This window comes from Apus apus, chromosome 7 (genome assembly GCF_020740795.1).
Source record: "Apus apus isolate bApuApu2 chromosome 7, bApuApu2.pri.cur, whole genome shotgun sequence".
NCBI lineage: Eukaryota > Metazoa > Chordata > Aves > Apodiformes > Apodidae > Apus > Apus apus.
Window position 1 is genome coordinate 29945094 of NC_067288.1, and position 24052 is coordinate 29969145.

The 24052-nt window shown below is 55.1% G+C and overlaps 1 protein-coding gene and 1 long non-coding RNA gene across 2 annotated transcripts; one reads left to right on the forward strand and one right to left on the reverse strand.

Annotated features, from left to right (window-relative positions):
• The first annotated feature begins 8601 nt into the window (after positions 1-8601).
• AK4 (adenylate kinase 4) lies at positions 8602-22171 on the forward strand. The gene is made up of 5 exons (XM_051625527.1): positions 8602-9582; positions 15892-16011; positions 16980-17152; positions 18061-18179; positions 18843-22171. Exons 1-5 carry the CDS (start codon positions 9438-9440, stop codon positions 18955-18957), a joined length of 672 nt encoding a protein of 223 aa, XP_051481487.1. The 5' UTR covers positions 8602-9437; the 3' UTR covers positions 18958-22171.
• LOC127387333 (uncharacterized) lies at positions 14738-16985 on the reverse strand. The gene is made up of 2 exons (XR_007890096.1): positions 16702-16985; positions 14738-15291 (listed from the first exon to the last, which is right to left on the reverse strand). It is a non-coding gene; the product is annotated as an uncharacterized LOC127387333 (long non-coding RNA).
• Positions 22172-24052: the final 1881 nt, after the last annotated feature.

Sequence of the window (24052 nt, forward strand, 5' to 3'; positions counted from 1 at the left end):
TTCAAACAGGAATCTTTTGCTCTCTCAGATTTATTTTTAGGCAGGAGGAATCTGAAGCTTGTGCAAATGTTTAAACATGTGTCTCTCTTGAATTATTCAGTATACTTTGCCTGCTTCTGCAGTTAATTAAAATGGAGGGCAGTCGATGGCAAGCTCTCTCATCCACTGGAGGCAGAAGGCAGCAAACTGTGGCCAAGTGCTGATAACCACCTGCCCTCTCCACCCATCCTGCACCACAAGCTGTCATGCCATCCCTGCTGTGCTCCTGGGCAGTGCTGACCAGCGGCCCCACAGCACCAATCTTAATGAGTTTGCCTTAATTGAAGGAGTCGGGTTCATGCACAGCACTGGGGACTGATGTCCTGAGCTTTGCTGGAGGCTGCAGTGCCTGATTTCAGACCATCTAGGGAACCACTTCAAGCCAGAGCTGCTTCCCTCCCTCCCAAGCAGCCTCATGCTCCTTTTTCCATTCCCTGCTACAGCTGAAGGAGACTTTTTCCAGTGCCAGATGTGCATCCCTGTGTATCACAAAAAAAACAGACCAAGTGCAGCTCTCATTTTCTTGAAGTCAACAGTGTATTTGAGATTGGAATCAGAATTTCACCTATGACGTGAAGAACAGGTCTGAGCCACACCCCTTTGGAGTCCAGAGGGGTCTTTCCTTGGGCTCCAGCAGTGTTTGGTCACAGAAAGAGTGTAACATTACCCCAAAATACATGTCTGATCTCATGTAAGAGTGTATTAATCACATCCCTGTGTGCCCCTCTCCTGCTCCTGTGAAATGTTATGAAGAGCAAATTATGTACTAAGTTGCACAACCTTGACTCTATCCTGTGCCTGAATACAGAAACAACAGCAGTAACTTTGTCACCGCACTGCACTGAGACACTCAGCTCCGGATATTTTTGTCCCCAGACAGACATCAAGTAAGGTCAGTTTCCCTCTGTGAATCAAGCTACTGACAAAAATGCCAGGGTAACATGTTCTCCAACAACTTGGCCAGCAGATAGTTCCAAGATGTGAGGTATGGCTTGAACTGCTTTATGCAAATGAGAGAAATGCTCGTGCCAGCCTCTCTTCACACAGTGCTCCTGGGGACTGCTCTTCCTGGTAATGGGCACGTGTTTGCACTGCATGGAAAAGGACCCTTCACCTGGCAACAGGAGCATGAAGGTTATCACAGCATTCCGCTGGGAACAGTGGGAATGCAGCTCCAACACATCCATCTGATTTTACTCTGAGAAAGTGAAAATATTACTGTGGTTGAGCTGAGCAACTTTGTAATGAACGAATAATGTTAAATTCTCATTAAGCTCAGGAAATTTTGCAGGCAGGGTGCTCGAAGTGGAGCTGGCAAGCCAAGAAGAGTCCTCTGCACCTGCAGAAAAACTAATGTTGCATGGCTGAGCTGGTGATGCTCCTGATCACACAGACCGCACCACAGTCTTCATCAACTTGGGTTTGGTTTTGTTCTTTCTGCTCTGTCCAACATCTCCAGGCTCACATTCAGAAATTGCTTAACCTGACCTGAAAACAAGTTTGTCATTGTTACACTCTGGTACGTTAATATATGCGCATATCAGGGCATCGCAATTAGGCAACTTCATTTGTAAAGAGGTTTAATGAAGAAGGCCTGGATTCAAGTTCTCTACACTAGCCAGAGAGAATTTGAATTAACACTAATTATAACACAATCTGATTCATACGGGGCACTGCTGGACTTTGAAACGCCGACTGTGTGCTTGAAACTCTTGTTGGGCAGGGTTCTTTTTATTTCAGTACAACTAAACAGAGGCTTTTTGGTGCTGATGCTTCACAACAGTAAGAGCAGTCACACTGAAAAAGATGCAGCCTTTTGGGAAAAAGCAACATCTTCACCTGGGGTCAAAGCTGAGCACTGGCAGACAATGCAAGTCTTTTATCCCACTGCTGTCACAAGCTGACAGTGGCTGGCCAGCTTGCTGGGAGCAGAAACTTGGACCTTTCAAAGGAAGGTTTGTGGATGGGAGCCAGGGACAGAACAGCCCTTCTTGTCTGCAGCCCCAAGGAGACGTCGGGGGGAGCTGTTCTTCTCATGCAAAACGTGGGCGGGAAGGCAACGGCCTCCAGATGGGAAAAGGGACTTTCCTGCTGAAAAAGCCTGAGAACCACCGGGTTAGAACAAATCCATCTGGAATGACAGCTGAGACGTGTCAGAAGGAAACTGCCTTGCCTTGGGATCAAGCCCATAAATGAGAGTTTTATCAGAAAACGGATGGTCCTCGGAGACCTTATTTTTGAGCAGAAAGTGATGTGCTGCATCACTGTACGCACGTTGTTTACATCTTGCTTTAACACGGTTCATGGGAGGAAGTGCTCCACTGCCAAAAAAGACTTGATAGTTGCATTGTTCATGTGTAGCAGTATTTAGACACAGCAAACCCACCAGGATCTACAATCAGCCTGTCCCGTAACTCTTATCAGTAGGGACCTACAGGAAAAAAGAGATGTACTCTATGTCTGCTGGGCTGGAGAGAGAGATAAAGGTCCCTGGTAAATCTGATGAGAGAGGTGTTGTTTTCAGTGTTTCAGTTCCTGCCCCATGCCAGAGCTCGAAGCTCTGCTTGTTGTAACAGGAAACGAGAATCACAATCTGAAGCCAGAGGCACATGTCATTTGAACAGGCTCTTTGCTTTTTCACCAGCACTTGACACGAGCTGCAGCACACAGCAAGCAGCTCTGCTGCACGTCCTGCTAAATGACCCTGCTTCGTCATTAACCCTCAAATCCCACCCAGGGCTCATAAGTGAGGAACATTATTCCTGGCATCTGATCCATAATACCCTGCACTGGCCTCTGAGCAGTTACTTTATTCCCTGTGGGAAAGATGGTAACTTTTTTTGTTTCTAGTACAACTCAGCACCTTCACCTCTGTATTCATCACTGAACACCCAAAACCTTTCTTGGGGAGCACTGGCAGGAGCTGGCTGAAGGCCACAGTACTTCCAGCTCTGAACTCCACTGCCACCTGCCTTTCTCCCAGGAAAGGGGACTCAGGTTCCCCAAGCACTTGCTGGCTCCTAAAACAACAGCAGAAATAGCTAAAACGAGATTAAGAGCAGCCCTAGCCAGCCTGGAAGCCTAGAAACGCTCCCACCCCCAAGAACCCACAGCTCCTCTCATGTTCATCCAGTAGCCACACGTGAAGGAGGAGCTCAGATGTGTCCCTGTTGCACGGGCAGGGATGACCAGCCACTGCACCCCAGGAGAAGACCAGCTCTCCTTTCTGGGATGAGCAGAGTCCTGCCAGGTCAGAGGATCCCCACAGGCTTCGGCAAGAGGCAGAGAGGAAGCTGAAGGTTGACTCTGCTCAGATTTTAATCTATCTAGAATTTAAACTCTTGGTAGCAGGATGTCTTTTTTATCATTTGCTGAGTTTCTAGTACAAGAGAGTCCTCCTCCAGAAACAGACCCGAGCTGCTATCATGACACCAGTAATAATTTCCCCTGTTGAAATGACGCAGGCTGGTGAAACGTTCCATCAGGGCTGTGCACCAGCCCAGCCTGGGCCCACAGACACAGCCTGGCAGAACACCTCCCAGTGAAGATCAGACAAGTGACAGAAACCTTGTGACTGCCATCCTGGAGCAGATCCCTGGTTGAGCAGATTCCTGTCTCCTCCCTGGAGCAGCAAGCAGCAGTGAGGGCTGTGCAGGGAAGCACAGGGCAAGGTCCTGGACAGCCATGAATCACCCAGTCCAAGAAGGATGAGTTTTCTGAACGTCACCGGGTTAATGACCACACTATCAAGAATAAATGGTGGCCTCTGGAAATCGCTGCATCAGCCTGCAGCCTCTGGGACACGCACTTCCTCGGGGGTTTCTGCGGAACGGGCACCACTGCTTATTTTATGCTTAAGATCCCTCGGATGTCAGTCCCCAACACAACCCGGCGTGCGGGGCCCCTCTGCTGTCGTGTCCCAGCACTGCAGCCCAGCACACCCCCGAGGCAGCGACAGATAAACCCTCGGTTAATTCACATGGCACGAAAATCAGACAGCAGCTTCGGCCAAGAGCAGCTTCCCTGAGAACCTTGCCCTTTTGATGTCTTCTGATGACACTGCTACAGAAATTACCCGGGAAATCTGCAGTCTCCCACTCACCGGGGCAGAGAAGCCCCAGGCAAACCCTGCCAGGGACTGCACCCTGAGCACCCCACTGCATCACCCTGAGCACCCCACTGCATCACCCTGAGCACCCCACTGCATCACCCTGGCTCAGCTGTGCCCCACCATCTATTTCCAGGTACTGAGACATCCAGAAAATGAGACAGGAGCCTAGTTAGCCAAGACTGTGGTATCTCTCACAAGAAGTATTAAAAAGTACTTTAAAAGGGCTTTGGTTTTGGTATTGCTACAGTCATTTCTGTTTGCTCTGGTACCAAGTATGACCCCTTGACCTGCTCCTCCACTCTTTAACACCTCACCACACTGCATGGGACCCTGCTTTCTGTACCACTTCCGAAAGTCTCCAAAGCACAGCATTTCTGGAAGATCCTCCAAGGCAAAACAGTCAATTAACAGGCACACTCTTGGTAAAATTTAAGATTTTATTCAAACAAACCAGAAGTTTTCTGAACCCGTGACCTTTATGCAAAGGGGTACATCTCAAAGGAGCACACTGGGCTGCAGCAGGATGCTGGGCTGTCAGTCTGTCCAGAGAGAAGCAGGGCTCTGTGAAGCTCAGATGGCTGCCATCCTTCAGTTATCACAGTACTGTACCTTTACAAGAGACAGCATCAGCACTGTGATAACTGAGCCAGGGCAGCCTGTCAGTCATTGTGGTCCCTCCGCAGCACTGTCCTCCATCTCCTCATCCCTCACGTGCCCCAAAAACCCCACATCACCCCCAACAGACACGCAGCTGCCAGGTGGAAAGCTCAGGAGAATTCAAGAGAAGTGGATTTGTATCAGGAGGTTTCAGTCCAGAAAGTTATCCAGATAATTAGTGCTCTCTTAATGACCACAGAGACTTATACAATGCAGCTCTAAAAACTAAAAAAGTTCTTTTTCTACTAACTTTTTCTGGCCAAATCCACCAACTCTGGATTTAATAGAGAAAGGGTGACTGACCACTCCACAGATAACAGTGGAGAGAACAGAGGTACCCTTCCTTCTCTCCCCCTTAAACCCACTGGAGCAAGATAGCAGTGCTTGGTGCACGCTCCTGAAGTATCGGATGTCAGTGACCAGGCAGTGGGGGCAGTGGCAGAACACCAGGGAGGTGAAGGGATCCCCGGCAGGAGGGCAGCACCAGCCATCACTGGAATTTTCCCAGGCTGCAGGCACATTCAGCTGGGCTTAACCCCCATTTGGCACACGTGCCTGTGGAGCCAGCACTGCAGCCCCTTCCTCTGCCTGCCCAGGGCAGCGGCACCTGCAGCAGGAGAGGGGCCTGAAGGCTCCAGGTGTTCAAGTACACAGCTGGTACTTTAGGCCAAGGGATTCAAACGCAGAATTGTGAAATAATTCCACTGCAAACTAGTTAAATTACAAACTTACATCAACCTATACCTTATCTCCACCCCCTTTTTTCTTCATCTTCCTAAAAACAGGCATTGCTGAGAAAACCATGGCACTGCTTCTACACAGACACACCCCCTTTAGCTAAGGGAACCAAATACATTTCAGTTCTGAACCAGTTTTACAAACCATTTTACATAGTAAACAGGTTATTAAGCTTTTTATAAAAAGTTCATTTATGACACTGGTGGACTCCACCAATACAAGTTGCTCTCATGTTTCTACCAGGAGGAAGCAGGAGCTCCAGAAGTGGCCCTAACACCCTAACTAACTTCCCCGGAAACCAGCGAGTCCCGAGGTGTTATGGAGACTGTTTTTAAGAGAGAAACACGTAATACCCAGCTGAATCCAGCTATCAAAATGGTGCCTTACAAGCTTTTAACTCAAGAGGGCAATGGAGAGACGAATATGAAGTATCTGAGGAGATGCACGCAGTGGAAAAAAAAGATATTTGCACATTTTAAAACAAACTACAAACATACATTACATAAAAAGGGGAGAGTCAACAGATTATGCAATACTGACATATGACAACACAGATGACTTAAACCTGTCTCCTAAAACTCAGATTTACCAGCATTTGTAGACTAATCCTTCAAGAATCTGCTGTTGGTAGGGAAAAAAAAAACCAAACACAACAACAACAACAAACTGGGCAAAAAATATGAATAAACTCTGTACATATACTGGTGACTTTTGAAAAGGCAGGAAGCTGCACAGCTAATGAACCACTTGCTCTCATTCCAGGGGTGTTTTTATACCACCACTACTATTCCAGAAGAAAAATGCTACTCATTTCAGGGGAAATGGCATCAGCGTTGGATGGGGAATCCTTCATTTCCGAGGGTGAAGCGATGAGAGAAGACATGCTACTTTATAGCTCAGGTCTGCCTTGACCTCCCTGTCAAGATTTCATTCTGTGCCCCAGCAGTTACTATTACACTATTTAAAGGGAAAAGATACATGACCACAAAGGTGCAGGATCCCTCCCCAGCCCCCTCAGGCACACAGGCTGTTCCAGTTGCACAAACATTCTAAGGGCTGATGCCATTTTCCCCTGAGAGGAGCCAGCTCTTCCCCCAGCACAGTTTGTTTCCTTGCATCTAACAGGCACGTTGATTCCTGCTTTGCTTCAAAGCTGCACTGACTTGATGCAAAAAGCCTAAGTAGGTTCCCCATTATCATTTTGGAGGGGGGGGGGAAGCAGCCCTTTTCTTACACAAAATCCACATTCGTTTTGGAGTCTAGTACACGTTTTTGCTCTTGTTCTTGCCAAGGCATTGCATCTTTCCGTATGGCTTTTTAAAACCCTCTAGTTCCCAGTGTCTGCTGCCAATTCTCACTTTTTGAGAGCCTCCTAAGTTCGTCTGGCTGGTTTTTAAACTCCAGTCCCACCTCCCTTTGGGTTGGCGGTTCTAGGCTGGTTTGTAACTTGTTAAAATATGAACCAAATTTCCTTCATCCTTCATGGAACCCCTGATGTGTCCCGACCACAGCCCACCGGGCTCACGGCTCCCCACCCCTACACACAGGTCAGGTATCCCGGAGTCCTACAAGCCACCTTCTCCCTGCCTCTGCAGAAGCTCAGGAGAGGCTCAGGCAGCAGACCCCACTTCCAGCTGGACTGCTGGGATTTTAACAAAGCAGAAAACCCAAACAACAAACCCGACGGCAGACATCTGAAGAGGCAAGAAAACAAAGCAGCAAGCGATGAGGCTACAGAGGCTCACAGGTAGCAAACCTGGCTTCCAGCTGGACGCATTTTAAGGACAAACCCACAACAGCCTGAAGAGGAATGGAATAAAAAAAAAACAACAAAACACCCCAGCAAGTTCAGCGAACACGAGGGGCTGGCGGGGAGGAGGCCGCGGCTGCGACGGGGGGTCAGGGGCTGCGCCTGCCGAGGCCGGGCGCGGGGCCGGTCCCGGGGCCGCCGCTGCTCCCTCCCACCTGCCTCCCACCTGCCTCCCAGGGTTACCTGCGCGGGGGCGGCCGCGGCAGCGCGGGACGGGGCGGGAAGGCACCGGCGGCAAACCCTTCCTACCGAGCGCTCCCCAGCCCCGCGCCGCCAGGGAGGGGGCAGCGAGAGGCCTGCCCAGGCCCCCGCCGCGCTCCCCTCGCCCCTCTCCTCGCCCTCCCTCCGTCCGAAGCGCTGGAAACCCCCCGGGGAAGGGTCGTCACCGGCCGCCCCGCTCCTCCCGCGGCCTCGGCGGGTCCCGCCGGGACGGCCGCCCCCCCCCTCCCCGGGCCCCGCAGGCCCCGCCCGCCTCAGCCCCGCCGCCCGCACAACCATAGTGCGCAACGCGGGAGCGCCGCGCCCCGCGCCCGGCCCCGCACCGGCCCCGCGCCCACCCCCCTCCCGCCGGCGGGGCCGGGCCGGGCGGGACCCACCTGCGGCGCGGCGCCGGGGCCGGGGCCATGACGCAGCACGGGCGGGCGGCGTGAGCGCCGCCATCTTCCCGTGTTTATGGCCGCGCCGCGCGGGCACGTCACGGCGCCGCTTCCGGGGCGGGGGCGCGCGGGGGGGGGGGACGGACCCCGGACGCGGGGGCGCGCGGCGGGAGCGCGCACGGAGGGGAGGGCGGGGGGGGGCCCCTTGTCCAGCAGTGCGCGGGGGTGTCCCCAGGGCCCGGTGTGCCCAGGGCGCTGATACCGGCTGTGAGCGTGTGCGGGCTGTGCGCGTGCGGGCTGTGCGTGTGCGGGGTGTGCGCGTGTGCGGGCTGTGCGTGTGCGCGTGTACGGAGTGTGCGTGTGCGGGCTGTGCGCGTGCGGGCTGTGCGCGTGCGGAGTGTGCGTGTGCGGGCTGTGCGCGTGCGGGGTGTGCGCGTGTGCGAGGTGTGCGTGTGCGGGCTGTGCGTGTGCGGGGTGTGCGCGTGTGCGGGCTGTGCGTGTGCGGGCTGTGCGTGTGCGCGTGCGAGGTGTGCGCGTGCGGGGTGTGCGTGTGCAGGCTGTGCGCGTGCGGAGTGTGCGTGTGCGGGCTGTGCGCGTGCGGGCTGTGCGTGTGCGGGGTGTGCGTGTGCGGGGTGCGCGTGTGCGGGTTTGCTGGGGCGCAGCGCGCTGGGTGTGCGGGCCGCGCGTTGCTGGGGCTGCGCTGCCCGCCCGTGCGCTGGCAGGTCCGCCCCGCAGGCTGCGCGTGCCCGCGGGCTGCCCGGCGGGTGTCCCTGGGCCCGCAGCCTGCCCGCAGCCTGCCCGCAGGCCGCCCGTGGCTTGTGCCCTGGCAGGCGGTGCCTGGCGGGCTGTGCGCTCGCGGGTTGTTCGCCCGCAGGCTGTATTTGCGGGCTGTGTCCTGGGCAGGCTGTGTTTGCGCAAGGCTGTGTGTCGGCAGGCTGTGCTTGCGGGCTGTGGTGTGTCGGCAGGCTGTGTTTGCGGGCTGTTTGCGGGCTGTCTTTGCGCAAGGCTGTGTGTCGGCAGGCTGTGCTTGCGGGCTGTGTTTGCGGGCTGTGGTGTGTCGGCAGGCCGCGTCTCCAGGCTGCCCGCTCGCCGCCCGCCCGCGGGTGCCCCGCATGCCGCCCCGGGGCGCGGGGGTCACGCACGCACCGCCGGTGGCTCTGCAGGACACGCTCCGGCCGCCCGCAGCGCCGCCGGTCCCGCCGCTGTCTCCGCACAAGCCTGGGTCCCGCAGCCCCCACCCCGCACTGCCGAGGGCTCCGGGGGGCAGGGCCGTGGCGCGGGAGGAGCCGTCGGGCTGCGGGACTACAAGTCCCAGGGTGCCGCGGCCCGAGGGGGCGGGCGGGGGCCGGGTTCCCCCCGCCCTGCTGATGTGTACGGGCGGCCGCGGCGGCTGGATGCGGGGGGAGAGGCTCGGCCGGGGGGGGCCGGGACCGGCTGACACCTCTGCTGGCCCGCAGGGAGCCGGGCCGGGCTCCCGCAGCCGGCCATGGCCTCCAAGCTGCTGCGGGCCGTGGTGCTGGGACCCCCCGGCTCCGGTAAGGGGACGGTGTGCGAGAGGATCGCCCGCAGCTTCGGGCTCCAGCATCTCTCCAGCGGCCAATTCCTGCGGGAAAGCCTCGGCGGCGGCGGCGGTGAGTGCCGGAGAGGGGGCACGGCGAGGGGCGGGCGGGGGGGCTCCCAGCCCCGCGGCATCTTGGACGGGGCAGCGGTGGAGATGGGGATGAGGATGGGAATGAAGATGGGGAGGGCATGAGGATGGGGATGGGGATGAGAAAAGGGAGGGAATGTAGATGAGGATGAGGATGGGGATGACGAAGCCCCCCCCCCCGCCCCGGTTACGCCGTAGGTGTTTTTCTTCCCGTGGGGCTGGCACAGCTCGTTCATCGCCTTATCCCTCCAGCCTGAGCTCACCCGATAGAAGTGGGGTCTGATCCCACAGGGATGCGTGGGTAAGAGTTTCATCCCCGCGCCTGTTTGCGCGGCTCCGGAGAATTCGCCCACCCGCTCGTGCACCGACGGCGAACGGTGGCGTTCGGGGGTGCGGGTTGTGTGTTCTGAACAACTTCATCCTGCCCCGGGGGGCTGCGCGGGAGCGGGGCACGAGGTGCGGGGCGGCAGATGCTGCAGCGCTGCCGGTCGCGGTGCCTGCGCGGCAGCCGCCGTGGGCGGGGTGGGCTGGGAACGTGCGTTCATCCACGGAGGAAAACCTGCTGGGAAAGCTGCCGTGGGACACGGGGTGCTGAGCCGTGCCGTGCCAGCCCCTGCGGCAAGGACGGTGGGGTGTTGTGGGGTCTCCCCAGCTCCTCAGGAAACTCCCTGCCAGGAAGCGGGAGGAGGCGGGTGGCAGCACCCACCCCGCAGAGATCACCCCCCAGGACCTGCGGGTGTAGGGCCTGGGGACAGCGGGCAGCCCCCGGGCAGGGTCCTGCCTACAGGATGGCATTGGATGGCAGCTCCTGCCCATCCTGTGTCCGACTCCCAGGTCCGAAGAGCCTGGGAGAAGGGGTGGGCTTTGCTGTGCTCGTGCCCCAGGCAGCGGTGCTGGCTGGGGAGGGGACGCACTCGGGTGCCAGCTGCCATTTGGCAATCCCAGCATGTTTCTTTTTCAGAGAATCAGGGAATGCCAGGCTGGTTGTGGTGTGAAGGCACCTTAAACATCATCCAGTCCCAACCCCCCCTGCATGGACAGGGACACCTCCCACCAGCCCAGGCTGCTCCAAGCCCCATCCAACCTGCCCTTCAACACTGCCAGGGATGGGGCAGCCACAGCTGCCCTGGGCAACCTGGGCCAGGCTCTCACCCCCCTCACAGCACAGAATTTCTTCCTAAAATCTCATATTTATCTCCCTTCTTTCAGCTTAAAACCATTTCCCTTCATCCCATCACTCCATGCCCATGTCAAAAGCCCCTCCCCAGCTTTCCTGTAGCCCCCCTTTTCCCAGCAGTTCCTTCTCCTCTCTGCTAATGTGTGAAAGACCAGCCCAGAGGGGAAGCTGACTCAAGGGGCAAAACAAGCTGGGACAACCCTGAAGTTGTTTCCCTTTTTAGAGGGGTAACAAAAAGAAGGAGAGAAAAAAAATAAGGGAGGGTAAAGTTTTGGAGAGCTGTGTGCTCTGGCAAGAGCAGCCCTGTGCTGGTCACTCTTTTAAAAATATCCAGTTTTCCTTTTATAAATAAAAAGGGCAATAATATTTCCTTTGGAGGGAGGCTGAAAATGGAGAAAATCCCAATGACTGCTCTGGCTGAAGGGCAGAACGGGTGGGGGAAAAGCAAGCAGAGGTGCAGTGTGCAGGAGTGGGGCAGTGCCATGGGACTGCCTGCCCAGCTGGGAACTTGCACCATCAAGGTCTAAAGAAGTGGATATCCTGGATTTTGTATTTCACTTCAAGCTCTTGCTGTAGAGCTTCTCTGGGGACTCTAGAGGGGGAAGATGGGGCTGGGGACAGAGTTAGCTGAAGGTTTGTCCCAAAGCACATGGGGTAGATGAAGTTCCTTAAAGGAAACAACACAGAAATGAGGATAAAATTACTCAGGAGTCAACCAGCCATAGCCTGGTACAGCTGGCGTGACGTGCAGGTCCCACCTCTGCCTCAGCCTCTGGTTCCAGCTCTCACTAAGCTGCAGCTATTTGCTGTTTTTTTGGCTATTTGCTTTGGACAAGCTGTGACATGACGGGGCTGCAGAGTGCCAGCTCTGGGGCAAACTGGGAGGAAGAAGAATCTTTGCCTGAGTTGATCATCTGCACCACTGGCTTTGCATTTTGGGGGGGCTGAGGCCCTTCCCTACAAACAGCCACGAGACAGAAGCTTTGTCCCAAAGGGACCCCTCGGGCCCCTGCTCTTAGAGTAATCTGGGCCTGAGGACAGCAGGCAGGGGATTTTCCTTCTCAGGTGGCACAGAGGACTCCAGCCACTGGAGGAAACTTGAGCTTCTGGGCACGGAAAATGTTCCCAGGTTGCTGCCTGTGTCAGCAGTCACGGGGAAGCAGGACTTGAGCTTTCTATCCCAGTGAAGCAGCTGAAGGCAGGGCTGCTGCTTGGTTGTTTGAAGTGTTGTTACAGCCACCCCACGAGCACATCCGCCCCCCCAGCTCTCTCTGGTAATTAGTGTTTTGCTTAGTGAGTGGCTGTTCTGTGGGACAAGGGCCTTTTTTACGATCTTGGAAGACTTAGAGACTGTGTTTTCAGAGCTCAGCAGGGGTGATGGAGGGTGGTAAGCACTTTCCTCAGCTTGCCCGACTGCCCAGGTGGTTGTCTCTGGTGCTGGCAGCAGCCCGGGGTCTTCAAAGGACCTGGCAGTTAATTTGCAGAACCACTTAAGCTCTTTTCCCAGTGGCTTTGGCTGAGGGTCTGCATCCCCCCAGGGACACGTGGGCCTTGTGTCTGTCCCACCGTTTCCTTTAATGTGCTTCCTTAGATGTAGACGTGGCTTCTGTCCCCTCCTCATGACAAATTTAACTTCGTAGTGTTGACCAAAGTGAGCACCAAAAAAAAGACCAAGGGGGCTGTGTGTGGCTCTGGGATCCTTCTCCCCACCCTTCCCACAGGCTGTGGTCTCCTCTGGCAGAGCCCAGGGGTGCAACCCACCAGCCCTCTGCTCTGCCATGGGGTTGGAGCTCTATCTTTACGTGCAGGAGCCCCAGCAATGCTCTGGCCACGAGGTTTCCCTTAGTGCTGGCTGCAGCCCTGCTGACAGACCCCACTGTCCATCCATCCCTGGGCCCAAAACCGGGGTGACATCTGGCCCTGGCAGCTTAACTGTGCTGCTGTTGGTGTCCTGTTAACCACCCGGGGTTTCTCCTTGCTGTTGACTCCAGATTGTGTTGCTGTAGCCTAAATAAATAAAATCATGTAGAGTGTTGTGCCATGGGGCAGAGGGTCCAGGGTTATCATGCAGGGTCTGGAGGCTGCCAAGTGCTGTGTTTGGGAACAGCCTCTCCCCCAGCCTGTCCTGGGTGACTGTTTTGTCACCTGTGGCCTCAGAGGCAGGAGATGTCCCTCGGGGCTGTAACTGGGGGTTGCTTTGATAAGGAGGGACAGCTGCAGGTCAGGGTTGCACGGGGGAAGCCACAGAGAGCCTGAAGTCCCGTGCGTTCAAGGGTGGATTAAACTCATGGTCATTAGATTAATGAGATTAAGCCCATGAGTCAAGATGCTGTTTTGCACAGAGCTCAGCACTGCTGGGAGCACCCGCTGGCCCAGCTCAGGCAGCATGAGTAGCAACTAAGGAGCCCCTTGCTACCTGCCTTGGAGAAGCCCCTCAGGAGCAGGGCTGTGCTGCAGGGACAGTGCCCTCTGGAGCATCCTGGCTGTTGGGGGCTTGGGGACCAGGCAGCTCTGCAGGCCCTTCCTGCAAAACACTTGCCCGTTCCTCCTCAGCAAGAGGAGAGGTGGTGGTGCCATGGGTGCTTTGGAGGAGGGAGAGGCTGGAGGGGCTCCAGTGGCTGTCTGGAGGCAGTCAGCACCCTGTGCTGCAGCGTGGACCCCCGCAGTAGTGCATCATCCCCATGCTGGTGCATGCCCCTCTGTGCCAGCGCATCCCCCTCCACAGTGTCCTTCCTGGGGACACAGAGGAGCAGCAGGAGTTGTCCATCACAGAGCAGTGGTCCACCTGTATCAGGGGGGTGGAAAAGCTGCAGCCCCCACCACTCTGAACTGTTGGGCCTCCGCTCTATTTCCAGCCTCCACAATCACAGCTCGGTGTATTTTTGGTTTGCAGCACCAGGCCTGGCTCAAGCAGCCCTGCTGGGCACCAGCTGCTTCCTTGCATGGCCAGGACTCCTCAAGGTGGCCACAGGACCTTCTGCTGCAGCTCCAGCCTCCAGGGCTGCCAGGCTTTGCCCTGCCACGAGTGCATTCCCTCAGGCCTGTGGCAATGTGCAGACCATGTGAATAAATATGAAAAAATGTCAGTGGCTGCAATCACATTGATGCCTTAGCAGGTCTTCGTGCTGGTTGCATAAGACATTGGGCATTATTTCTGTTATTCCCATCCCTGTGAACTTTGGTTCCCCAAGCAGGAGAGCTGCTGGCAGCACTGGCCACAGCAGTGACCAAAAATTTGTCATTGGAAAAAAAATAAATAGGTATTTTCTGATTTTCTGCTCACTGTGCCTGGCAGGCACTGTGGCTCCAAGCAAAGAGCTGCTCCCAGGCTGAGCTGAGGTGCCTTTTCTGGAGCAGAGGCAGGGGGACACACTGTGGTCCCTCCCAGGACTCAGCCCCACAGGCTGGTGACTCCCTTTGGATCAGATGGGCTCTCTCCAGAAACCACAGATCTTCAAAAAAAAACCCCTCCTGCAGCTCAGGAATCCAGCCCATAGCCACGTGCTCCTGCCTGCCCGGGCTGACATCTTGGTGCAGTCTGGAAAACCAGAGCCTGCCTCCAGCTGCAGGATCCTCTGGCTTTTTTTAGGGAGGACTCATACTTGGAGAGGGCTAAAGTGTGCTGTCCTCAGCAGAAATCTTGCAAAAACTGATTGCAAAATTGTTCGTTTCTGGTGACAAATGCTATTCCAGCTGCTGTGGGAAGGGTGCAGAAGAAGTGTCAATCGGGTCCTGGTCCAGGGGGAAGAGGCTGGAGCTCTTCTGGTGGCAGGATCAGGGCTTGTCACACACGATGGCAGAGAATATTTGCATTTTCCAAAGAGTTTCTTTGTGGCTGAAAGAAGATCACAGGCAAACTGTAACATCAGCCACAACTGCATTCATTGCAGCTCTCTTGGAAGTAGCATCTGCTGTACCCCAGCTGCATAAAATATGTAAGAAGAATAAACCCAGATAAAGGTTGTAAATTAAATGTTTTAATGTTGGCTGCTGGCAAAATGCCCAGGTGGGTCCAGGTGTGGTGCTACCTCTGCAGAAACCATCGCTGGCTTCTCCTCCAGCACTGTCAGCTCCAGCAGGAGCCTGGGAAGCTGTATTTACCCTGGGGTTACACCACAATTACCTTCTCAAGGGTTTGATCTTGGAAATAGTTTTCTTATCTGAGCGTATCTTCAGCTGAAGCTCTGAAGTCTTGAAGCGCCTTGGGTGGGAAGCTGTCTTCTGCTTTCAGCAGTGATAAATCACAAATGCTTTGAGGTTTGGGATGTGCACGAGCTCGCTGGTGATGCCACTTTACTGCCCCGTTTCACACGTGGAACGGTGAGTTTGCATCTCTTCAGATCAGTTGGAACTGATGCCAGCGTTTCCTGACCGTGGTTGGAGGTGCCTCTGAGCCAAAGGCTGCCAGATCTGCATGGCTTCACTGGAAACTTCTCCTCCAGGGTTTAGAGCTGTGGCTTCAGTGCACGTAGGAACAGGCATTATTGAAAGGCTGAGAGACCTGGGCTGTTTAGTCTGGAGAAGACCAAGAGGGGATCTTATTAATGTTTACAAATATCTGAGGGGTGGGTGTCAGGAAGAGGGGGACAGTCTCTTCTCAGTGGTGCCTGTGATAGGACAAGGGGCAATGGACACAAACTAGAGCACAGGAAGTTCCACCTCAACACGAGGAAGTACTTCTTTACTGTGAGGGTGATGGAGCACTGGGACAGGCTGCCCAGAGATGCTTTGGAGTCTCCTTCTCTGGAGACTTTCAAGACCTGTCTGGATGTGTTTCTGAGTGACCTGCTCTATGGGGTCCTGCTCTGGCAGGGGGGTTGGACTTGATGATCTCCAGAGGTCCCTTCCAACCCCAACCATTCTGTGAGTCTATGATTATTAGTGTCCTGTACCTGGCACTGATGGTGCTATAAAGCAAACGGTGAGCTGGGCAGAGGGTGTTGGTCCAGGATGGGGTGACCATCCCATCCTCAGAGGTGCATGGAGATTGGCTGCATCCCTTTGCAGGAGGAGCGACTTGAGAGGACAGGCAGAATTTGAGGGGGAGTGGTATTTTTTTAAGTGGAAATGTCATGCTTTTAATTTTTTTTTTTTCTTTTTTCTTTTCTGGAACAGAAGTTGGTGCCTTGGCAAAGCAGTACCTGGAGCGAGGCCTCCTGGTGCCCGACCACGTCATCACCCGCCTGATGCTGACGGAGCTGGAGAAGCGGCGGGAGCAGCACTGGCTGCTGGATGGTGAGTGGGAAAACCCCAGCCCCCTTGGTTCTTTCTCTGCTTATGGTTTGGCAGCACCAGGTGAGAGAAGAAAACCTGAAGGAGGTGCCTTTGCTGGTGGTGGGAGGAGAGGCAAAGCCTCTGCCCACAGGTATTTTATCCCCCTTTCCCTCAGCAGCAGGGCGTGTGTGTCCAGCCCAGCTCCTGGCACAGGGCTGGGAAAGGGGAAAGCAGGGAAAGGGGATGGGGGCTTCATGAAGCGGAGGCTGCAGAACAGGGCTGGAGGCAAGCCAAGGAAAACCTCTTCCCAGCTCCATGTGTGCGCAGGAGGTGCTCATCCCTCAGCCAGAAATCCCTCTGGGGCTTGGGTGGGGATGGGGCAGGGCTCTGTGGGTCACACTCACCTGCCGTGTTGGGCACAGGCAAGTGTGACATGCAGAAACAAGTGTCCGTGGTTGTTGTGGGGGGAGAAACCCTCCTGCTGGTCTGCTGAAGCTCCTCGAAGGAGCTGGTGAATGTGTAGGTAAGACTGAGGCAGTTGATTGGTGCTCCCACCCACTCACTGGCTTTTCCAAGCGAAAAGGTACCTTTGGAGGGGCTTTCAGAGAGCTGGGTGCTCGCTCCTTGGGTTCTCCAAGGTGCCTGCTGTGCCAACCATCTTATCACAGCACCCTTGATGTCCTCCCTGCAAACCAGCCCTGTGTTACTCACCAGTGCACGGCGCTTTGTGTCCAGGCAGGATTTTCTTTGCGATCCCAGCATTTATCCCCGTTCTGTTGTTGCCTGTCCCCTCTGCGGTGTTTCGGGAGCTGGTGCTGTAGGAGCTATTTTTTATCCTGGCCATCTGGTGGGTGCTCATCCTTCGCACCACTTGTGCTGCAGCGAGGAGCTGCGGGGGCTCTGCAGCTCCGGGGAGGGTGGTTCTGGCTCGGGCGCTGCTGCTCTCCCGCCTCTCAGGACAGGCCCTTCCTGTCGCGGTGCCTGCACAGGTTTCCCACGGACGCTGGGGCAAGCCGAGGCGCTGGACAGGATCTGTGAGCTGGACCTGGTGATCAGCTTGAACATACCCTTTGAGACGCTGAAGGACCGGCTGAGCGCCCGCTGGGTGCACCCGCCCAGCGGCAGAGTGTACAACATGGACTTCAACCCTCCCCACGTCCAGGTGGGAGCCCGGGGCATCGTCCTGGTGGAGGCTGGGAGCCAGGGGGAAAGATCAGAGGTCCACAGAATCCCAGACTGGGTTGGGAGGGACCTTAAAGCTCACCTAGTCCCAACCCCCCTGCACGGGCAGGGACACCTCCCACCAGCCCAGGCTGCTCCAAGCCCCATCCAACCTGCCCTTCAACACTGCCAGGGATGGGGCAGCCACAGCTTCCCTGGGCAACCTGGGCCAGGGTCTCACCACCCTCACAGCACAGAATTTCCTTCTAAGATCTCATCTCTATCTCCCCTCTTCCAATTTAAAGCCATTCCCCCTCATCCCATCCCTCCCTGCCCTTGTCCCAAGCCCCTCCCCAGCTTTCCTGGAGCCCCTTCAGGCACTGGAAGGTGCTCTAAGGTCTCCCTGGAGCCTTCTCTTCTCCAGGTCGAGCACCCCAACTCTCCCAGCCTGTCTCCAGAGCAGAGCTGCTCCAGCCCTCCCATCATCTCCATGGCCTTCTCTGGACTCACTCCAGCAACTCCATATTCTTCTTGTGTTGGGAGCTCCAGAGCTGGACCCAGCCCTGCAGGGGGTTCTCACCAGAGTGGAGCAAAGGGGGACAATCCCCTCCCTCACCCTGCTGGTCACACTGAGCCTTTCTCTGTGTGAGCTGAGATAGTACAAAAGCATTGGGGAAGAAACCCCAGGTGGCGAGTGCTGAGCAGTGCAGGGCTCCCTCAGGAGCCAGCGCAAGGAGCTGGGCTGAATGTTCATTAGGAAAAGGGGATTGATGTTCAGTGCCATCCGAGGCTGCCCGGTGGCTGGGGAGCAGGAGGAGGCGTTTGGCAGCAGTTGTGTGGCCAGGAGCCACAGTGAGGAGGCTGGGGCTGGTGGCCACGGTCCCTGTGATGCTGTTTGCCTTCCCACAGGGTGTGGATGACCTGACGGGCGAGCCCCTGGTCCAGAGCCAGGATGACAGACCCGAGGCCGTGGCTGCCAGGCTCCGAAAATACAAAGATGCTGCAAAGCCAGTCATAGAGCTCTACAAGTGAGTTGGACCCTGTGGACACACCACAGCTTGCCCATCAAAACAGGAACCACTGCTGGAGCCACCAGCCTTGCCTGTGTCCCTGGGGAGCCCCAGCACGGCCCATGATGGGTTTTGGGGGGCAAATCCCTGTGGTCAGTGGCACAAAACCCTGCCCTTCATTGCAGCCAAGCCCTGGCCCTGTTTGAAGACTTTCACAGCTCCTGTTTGTCTTGCTGGGCTCCACAAAGGGCTTTGCTGGGGCCAGCAGTGGGAGGGATATTTGGGGTGCAGCAGACAGTGCCTGCAAAGCCCTTCTGCCCCCCAGCTTGCACAGGGTGGGAAACCTCTTTGCTTTGTGGAGGTGCTGTCCATCAGTGCTATGAAACTCCAGCACAGGAGATGGAGAAGCTCTGAAATGCCTCAGAGTGTCTGCTAACCCAGCACTGCCAAGACCACCACTAAACTGTGTCCCTCAGCACCACATCTACGGGGCTTTGAAATCCCTCCAGGGATGGGGACTCCACCCCTGCCCTGGGCCAGGGCCTCACAACCCTTTTTGGGGAAGATGTTGATCCTAATGTCCAGTCTAAACCTCCCCTGGTACAACTCGAGGCCAACCTGCCTTCCAATCCCCCTGTCCTTGGGAAGAGCAGGTGCCAACTTCTCCCATCTCTCTTCCAGGAGCAGGGGCATCCTTCACTCCTTCTCGGGGACAGAGACCAACAAGATCTGGCCCTACGTCTACACCCTGCTTTCCAGCAAGATCCCACCCCTTCTCTCAGATGAGGAGAACTAAACAACTTGTGCCAAGGACCAAGAGTTAGTTGGATCATGGATTTGGTTTCTCTGCTGGGGCTGTGCTCAGACTGGGTGATCAAAAATCCCTTCCCTGGGTGTGCTGGGTGGCACTGGTGGATACATGGTTATTGGTGGTAACAGGGTGAAAAGATCCTTGCTGATAAGGTCCATTTTGCTAGAATAAGGGTTTTTTTCTCTCTTTTGAAGCTATAAAGTATTTCTCCCTGCTGTCCAAGAACACACACAGACCAGGGGTGCAAAGAGTGACCATACCAGGTTTGCACATCTTGCTGTGATGTCCCTGCCAACCCCATGCCTCTGTTTGCACCCATAAGGGTGCAATCCTGTTGCCCCACAGTGCCCTTCACAGCAGGTGCCTCCCTGCACTGCTGGGTTTTTTCATATATTTTTTTCTGTTAAATTTAATTCTCAGAGAAATCAGGCCCTAAAAAGCAAGACCCAGTGGGAACCGGTGAGCAACATGGAAAACATTCACACTACCAAGCTCAAAAATATAAAGATCACTTTCCCAGCATTAACACACACAAAAAAAGAGGGAAAACATTGGAAAACACTCACTTTTTCTTCTTCCATTGAGAGAGATGAAACCCCAGTTAAGAGAAAGCTGCTGGACAGTCTGGTGCTCATGAGGTGCTGGGACCCTGAGCAGGATCTGGACTGGGGATGAGTTGCAGTCCCCTGTGCTTACCTTGTTTATAGCTTTTAATACTCCAAGATCCAGTCATGTCTCTCCCAAAGATGTATTTTAATGTGTTCTTCAGTTTTGGGGAGAAATCAAGTCATTCTGTCTTCTGTGCTGCCTTTGTCCCTGAGGTCCTCTCGAGATGGGCTGTTCCCAGAGTGGTTCCTGCTGTGGCTGCAGCATCCCTGCCTAAAGCAGCTCCTTCCCCATGAATTCCTGGAGGGATCAGAGCCTTCCCTTCCCTGGGATGCATGCGGGGACTTTTTAGGGTATTTTCCTACAATTCCAGCATCTGAACGTGTCGCTCCTCCCGTGCAGGAGTGGCTTTTCTCAACTGGAAGTACTGTAACCTTCTTTGGTGGCAGGACCCAAGCGATGGGGACGTTCTTTTTGTCTCCTTGAGTTGCCTTATTTTATAGACTATATATTTAAAAAAAAACAAAAACAAAAACAAAAAACCAAACAAACAACAAGCAAGATGTGTATTTTCAAAGGTTTAAAAAGAAAACAAACAAACAAAAAGCTGAATTTTAGCACTGCATGAAGCCACGTTGGTGGAGCCAGCTGCAGCCTGCCATGGGAGGGCAGAAAATCTGTCACTCCCTGACATCCCTTTGATTAATTAGAGCAGCCTGGGCACGTTCCTGTGGCTGAAATGTCCCTGGTTTTCTTTTTTTTTGCCCGAAGACTGGCCCTGTGGCAGAGGATGGGGAGCTGAGGGGCTTCTTTAGGGGTGCACAGGCTCCGTGTGCAAAACTTCAGCGCATCCCTGGGAGCTTTTTGTCCCTGCTGAGCCACCCACATCCTTGTGCTCTCGGAGCAGCCCCTGGTGTTTGCTCTCAGCTTGGCCCTGGATCTCTCCTGAGAAGGGAATCTGAAGCCCTCGGGCACCTCCTGAGGGAGATCCCTGCCCACAGAGAGGGTGAAAGGGATGGAAGTGGCTCCGCATCCCTCTCCAGATGGGAATTTCCCAGGTGAGAGCAGAGGGACCATCAGATTTCACTGCTGTCCCTGGTGACCTTTCCATCCCCCCTGGAGCTCCGGGGCTAGGAGGACACAAACTTTTCCCCCTGCCATGAAATCCTATTTAAAGAAGATTTTAGCTTTTCCCATGACCCTCAGATGAAAGGCTGGGCTGTTTTTAAACACAAATCTAGAAATAGCCAAAAATATGTGTGCTGTTTTCTTTTAACAGCATTGGGCAGGAGGGGAGGAGATGGTGGGGTGAGTTTTTTTAGGCTATAAAAGCAGCCTGGCCTCATTGGGAGGCTCTTCTGGGGCCGAGGACCAGGCAGGGGGGCTGCTACCTGCTTTCCCTTGCCCAGCTCTCATGTCCCTGCCTTCCCTGCTGCCAAGGGAACCTGTGGCAGGACAGGGCTGGCAGATGCCTTTACCCCAGAAGAGCCACTCAAGCACTTGTTTTAATGGCTTTGAGCCCTGTAGTAGATGTAGAAACCCCGTGGCTGTGCTTGTGTCCAGCCCTGGGGATCCATTTTTCTACAAGAGTTGTTGTATGGTGCGTTTTCATAGACCAAACACCAGCAGGGATGAGGTCCTGGAGAGACATGTATCCCTTGGCTTTCCTCCATCCCTCCCTCACCTTTCTTACATCCCTCACCTTTCTTCCATCCCTTGCCTTTCTTCCATCCCTTGCCTTTCCTCCATCCCTTGCCTTTCCTCCATCCCTTGCCTTTCCTCCATTTCTCACCTTTCCTTCATCCATGCCTCACCTTCCCTCCAGCCTTGCCTTTTCCTTTCCTTTCCTTTCCTTTCCTTTCCTTTCCTTTCCTTTCCTTTCCTTTCCTTTCCTTTCCTTTCCTTTCCTTTCCTTTCCTTTCCTTTCCTTTCCTTTCCTTCCCTTCCCTTCCCTTCCCTTCCCTTCCCTTCCCTTCCCTTCCCTTCCCTTCCCTTCCCTTCCCTTCCCTTCCCTTCCCTTCCCTTCCCTTCCCTTCCCTTCCCTTCCCTTCCCTTCCCTTCCCTTCCCTTCCCTTCCCTTCCCTTCCCTTCCCTTCCCTTCCCTTCCCTTCCCTTCCCTTCCCTTCCCTTCCCTTCCCTTCCCTTCCCTTCCCTTCCCTTCCCTTCCCTTCCCTTCCCTTCCCTTCCCTTCCCTTCCCTTCCCTTCCCTTCCCTCTCCTTCCCTTCCCTTCCCTTCCCTTCCCTTCCTCTCCTTTTCTCCATCCCTTCCTCTCCTTCCCTCCCTCTCCTTTCCTCCATCCCTCCCTCACTTTCCTCCATCCATTCCTTGCCTTCCCTCCATCCCTCCTTCTCCTCCCCTCCATCCCTCCCTCTCCTCCCCTCCGTGCTCCCCTTTGGTACTTACTGTGAACCTGACGCCTTTTCTAAAGCGACGGCGATTTTGTACCGACCCGAGATACTGTGTGGTGGGAGGAGGGTCTCCGGGCAGCGCCGGCACCTCACGCCGGCTTTTCTTCCTGGAGCTTCTTCCCAGTGAATTGCTGCAGCTCTGTTACCCCTCGGAAGATGTAAATAAATTTTTTTTTTCCTGCTTCTCCTTGTGCTCGGCAGTGTCCGTGTGGGAGTTAGAGCCGATCCCTGCTGAAACCTGGGCTGTGCATGATGAGTCCTTAACCCTGCGGGGCGGCTGCGGGATGTGCCGGCAGCGGCAGCTCATTCGGGACCTGGGGTTTCTGTGGAGGAGGAACAGGGAAGAGGAGTCAGAGCATCCCCGCTTGGACACAGGAGAAAATCCCAGGAGAAAATCCCTCAGTAAAGGGGATTTCCTGCCCTTGTTGCACGTAAAGTGATTTTTATTTCCCTATTTAAGTTCCCCCGGTAGAAGAAACAGGGAGCATTATGCACAGGAGGGCTCCAGCTGCTGCCCATGCCCCATGTAATCCCTCACGTGCATTTTGGCAGAGGGAATTAAACCCCAGAAACGTCAGTGCCTCTGCCCATTGCTACCAGCTCGCAGAGCCAATCACTTTTTGCTGTTTCCTCTAATTCCCAAATAGCAGCTTGGGGCCCTCAGCCCCTTGTTTGGAGCCAGCAGAGACTCAGAAATTATTAGGAGAAATAATTAAGAAAAAGAAAAAAAGGGTGATCAGCAAAAGTGCTGCCCAGGAAGTCAGAAAGCAGAGGCACAGCCGAGGGTTGGGCTCGGCATCTGTGGGTCATGCCAGGGTTCAGGGTCATGGTAAACCCCGGGGGAGAGAAGGGAGGTGTTACCTCCATGCAGCTCTCTGAGGGTGCAAGGGCAGCTAAATACAGGCAGGAAAAAGAGCTGCCGTAAGCTAGAACATAGACTCGGCTCTAAAAACAAAAGTTTGGAGGTCAAAAAGCAGAGGGATACGTGAGGAGTGCCAAAATCCAGCTGAGACCAAAGCCTCAGCTTTTCCTGAGCGCCCTCAGGGGAGCTGGGGTGGCACAAGGTCCCTGTCCCTGTGCCTGCAGACACAGTGTGGACTGGGGTGTCCCTGTCCCCCCCAGACTGTGTGTATGGGGGTGCTCCCTTGCTGCAGGGACATGCATCCAGACCCAGCACGGCTGGGGGTGCAAACAAAGCACCCCCTGGCTGCTAAATACTTCTTTACATTTCATAACAAGCATTACATTTCCCACGTTTATATTTCTCTGTATCATGCAACAGGGAGCCCTTCAGGAGAGGTTTGTGGCACGTTCTTCTTTATTTGCCCCCTGCACTGCTGCCTGGTCTCAGCCCTGGTATTTGAACTTGTCTTCTGGTGTGTGTGCCCCTGGGGACCTGCACCTTGGACCCCTCAAACGTCTCCCCCTTATCCATTGCACCCACTGGGCCGAGAGGCCAAAGCTGCTGGGATGCTCTGACACAGCGGGGATGGGGGATACCCACGGGAGATCACTGGAATCACTGGTGACTGCTTGGAAGAGGTGGCTCTGACAGCTTTTAACGCCGTGGCAGCCTCAGTTTGCCGCGACAAAGATGTGGGGGACAATTAACGATGTATTTAGAGCAGCAGTGAGTGCTGAGCCTTGCTGGGTGCCCAGGGCAAGTGCCCCGGCTGTGCATCCATCGACCCGCTCCTCCCGGCTCTGCAGAGCTTTGACACACCAAAGCCGTCTGGGGGATTTATCCTTCTCCAAAGAGGAAAAAAAACCCCACAACAAACTACCGAGGAAATAATAAATAAATAAATGCTGAGGTTTGGACTTGCTGGCTCAGCCCCGCAGGCTCCAGATCCCACTCCATGCCACGTTTTAGAAGATGTGATATGTCTGCCTCCATCCTCATCCTTTCCCGAGGCTCCCTAATCCCAAATATAACCCGGAGCGCCGCGCAGTTCCCCGGCAGCGGCGGCAGCGGCAGCAGCGGCAGCACCAGCGTCCCAGCCCGTGCCCGGCGCCCCGTGCCCCGGCCCCGCCGCCGGATGCCGGGCGGGAGCGGGAGCGGGAG

Bases quoted from the DNA above. Each gene is read 5' to 3' on its own strand.
- AK4 (XM_051625527.1), top strand. From the start codon at position 9,438: ATGGCCTCCAAGCTGCTGCGGGCCGTGGTGCTGGGACCCCCCGGCTCC. The intron at 9,583-15,891 runs GTGAGTGCCGGA...TTTCTGGAACAG, and splicing joins AAGCCTCGGCGGCGGCGGCG to AAGTTGGTGCCTTGGCAAAG. The intron at 17,153-18,060 runs GTGGGAGCCCGG...GCCTTCCCACAG, and splicing joins TCAACCCTCCCCACGTCCAG to GGTGTGGATGACCTGACGGG.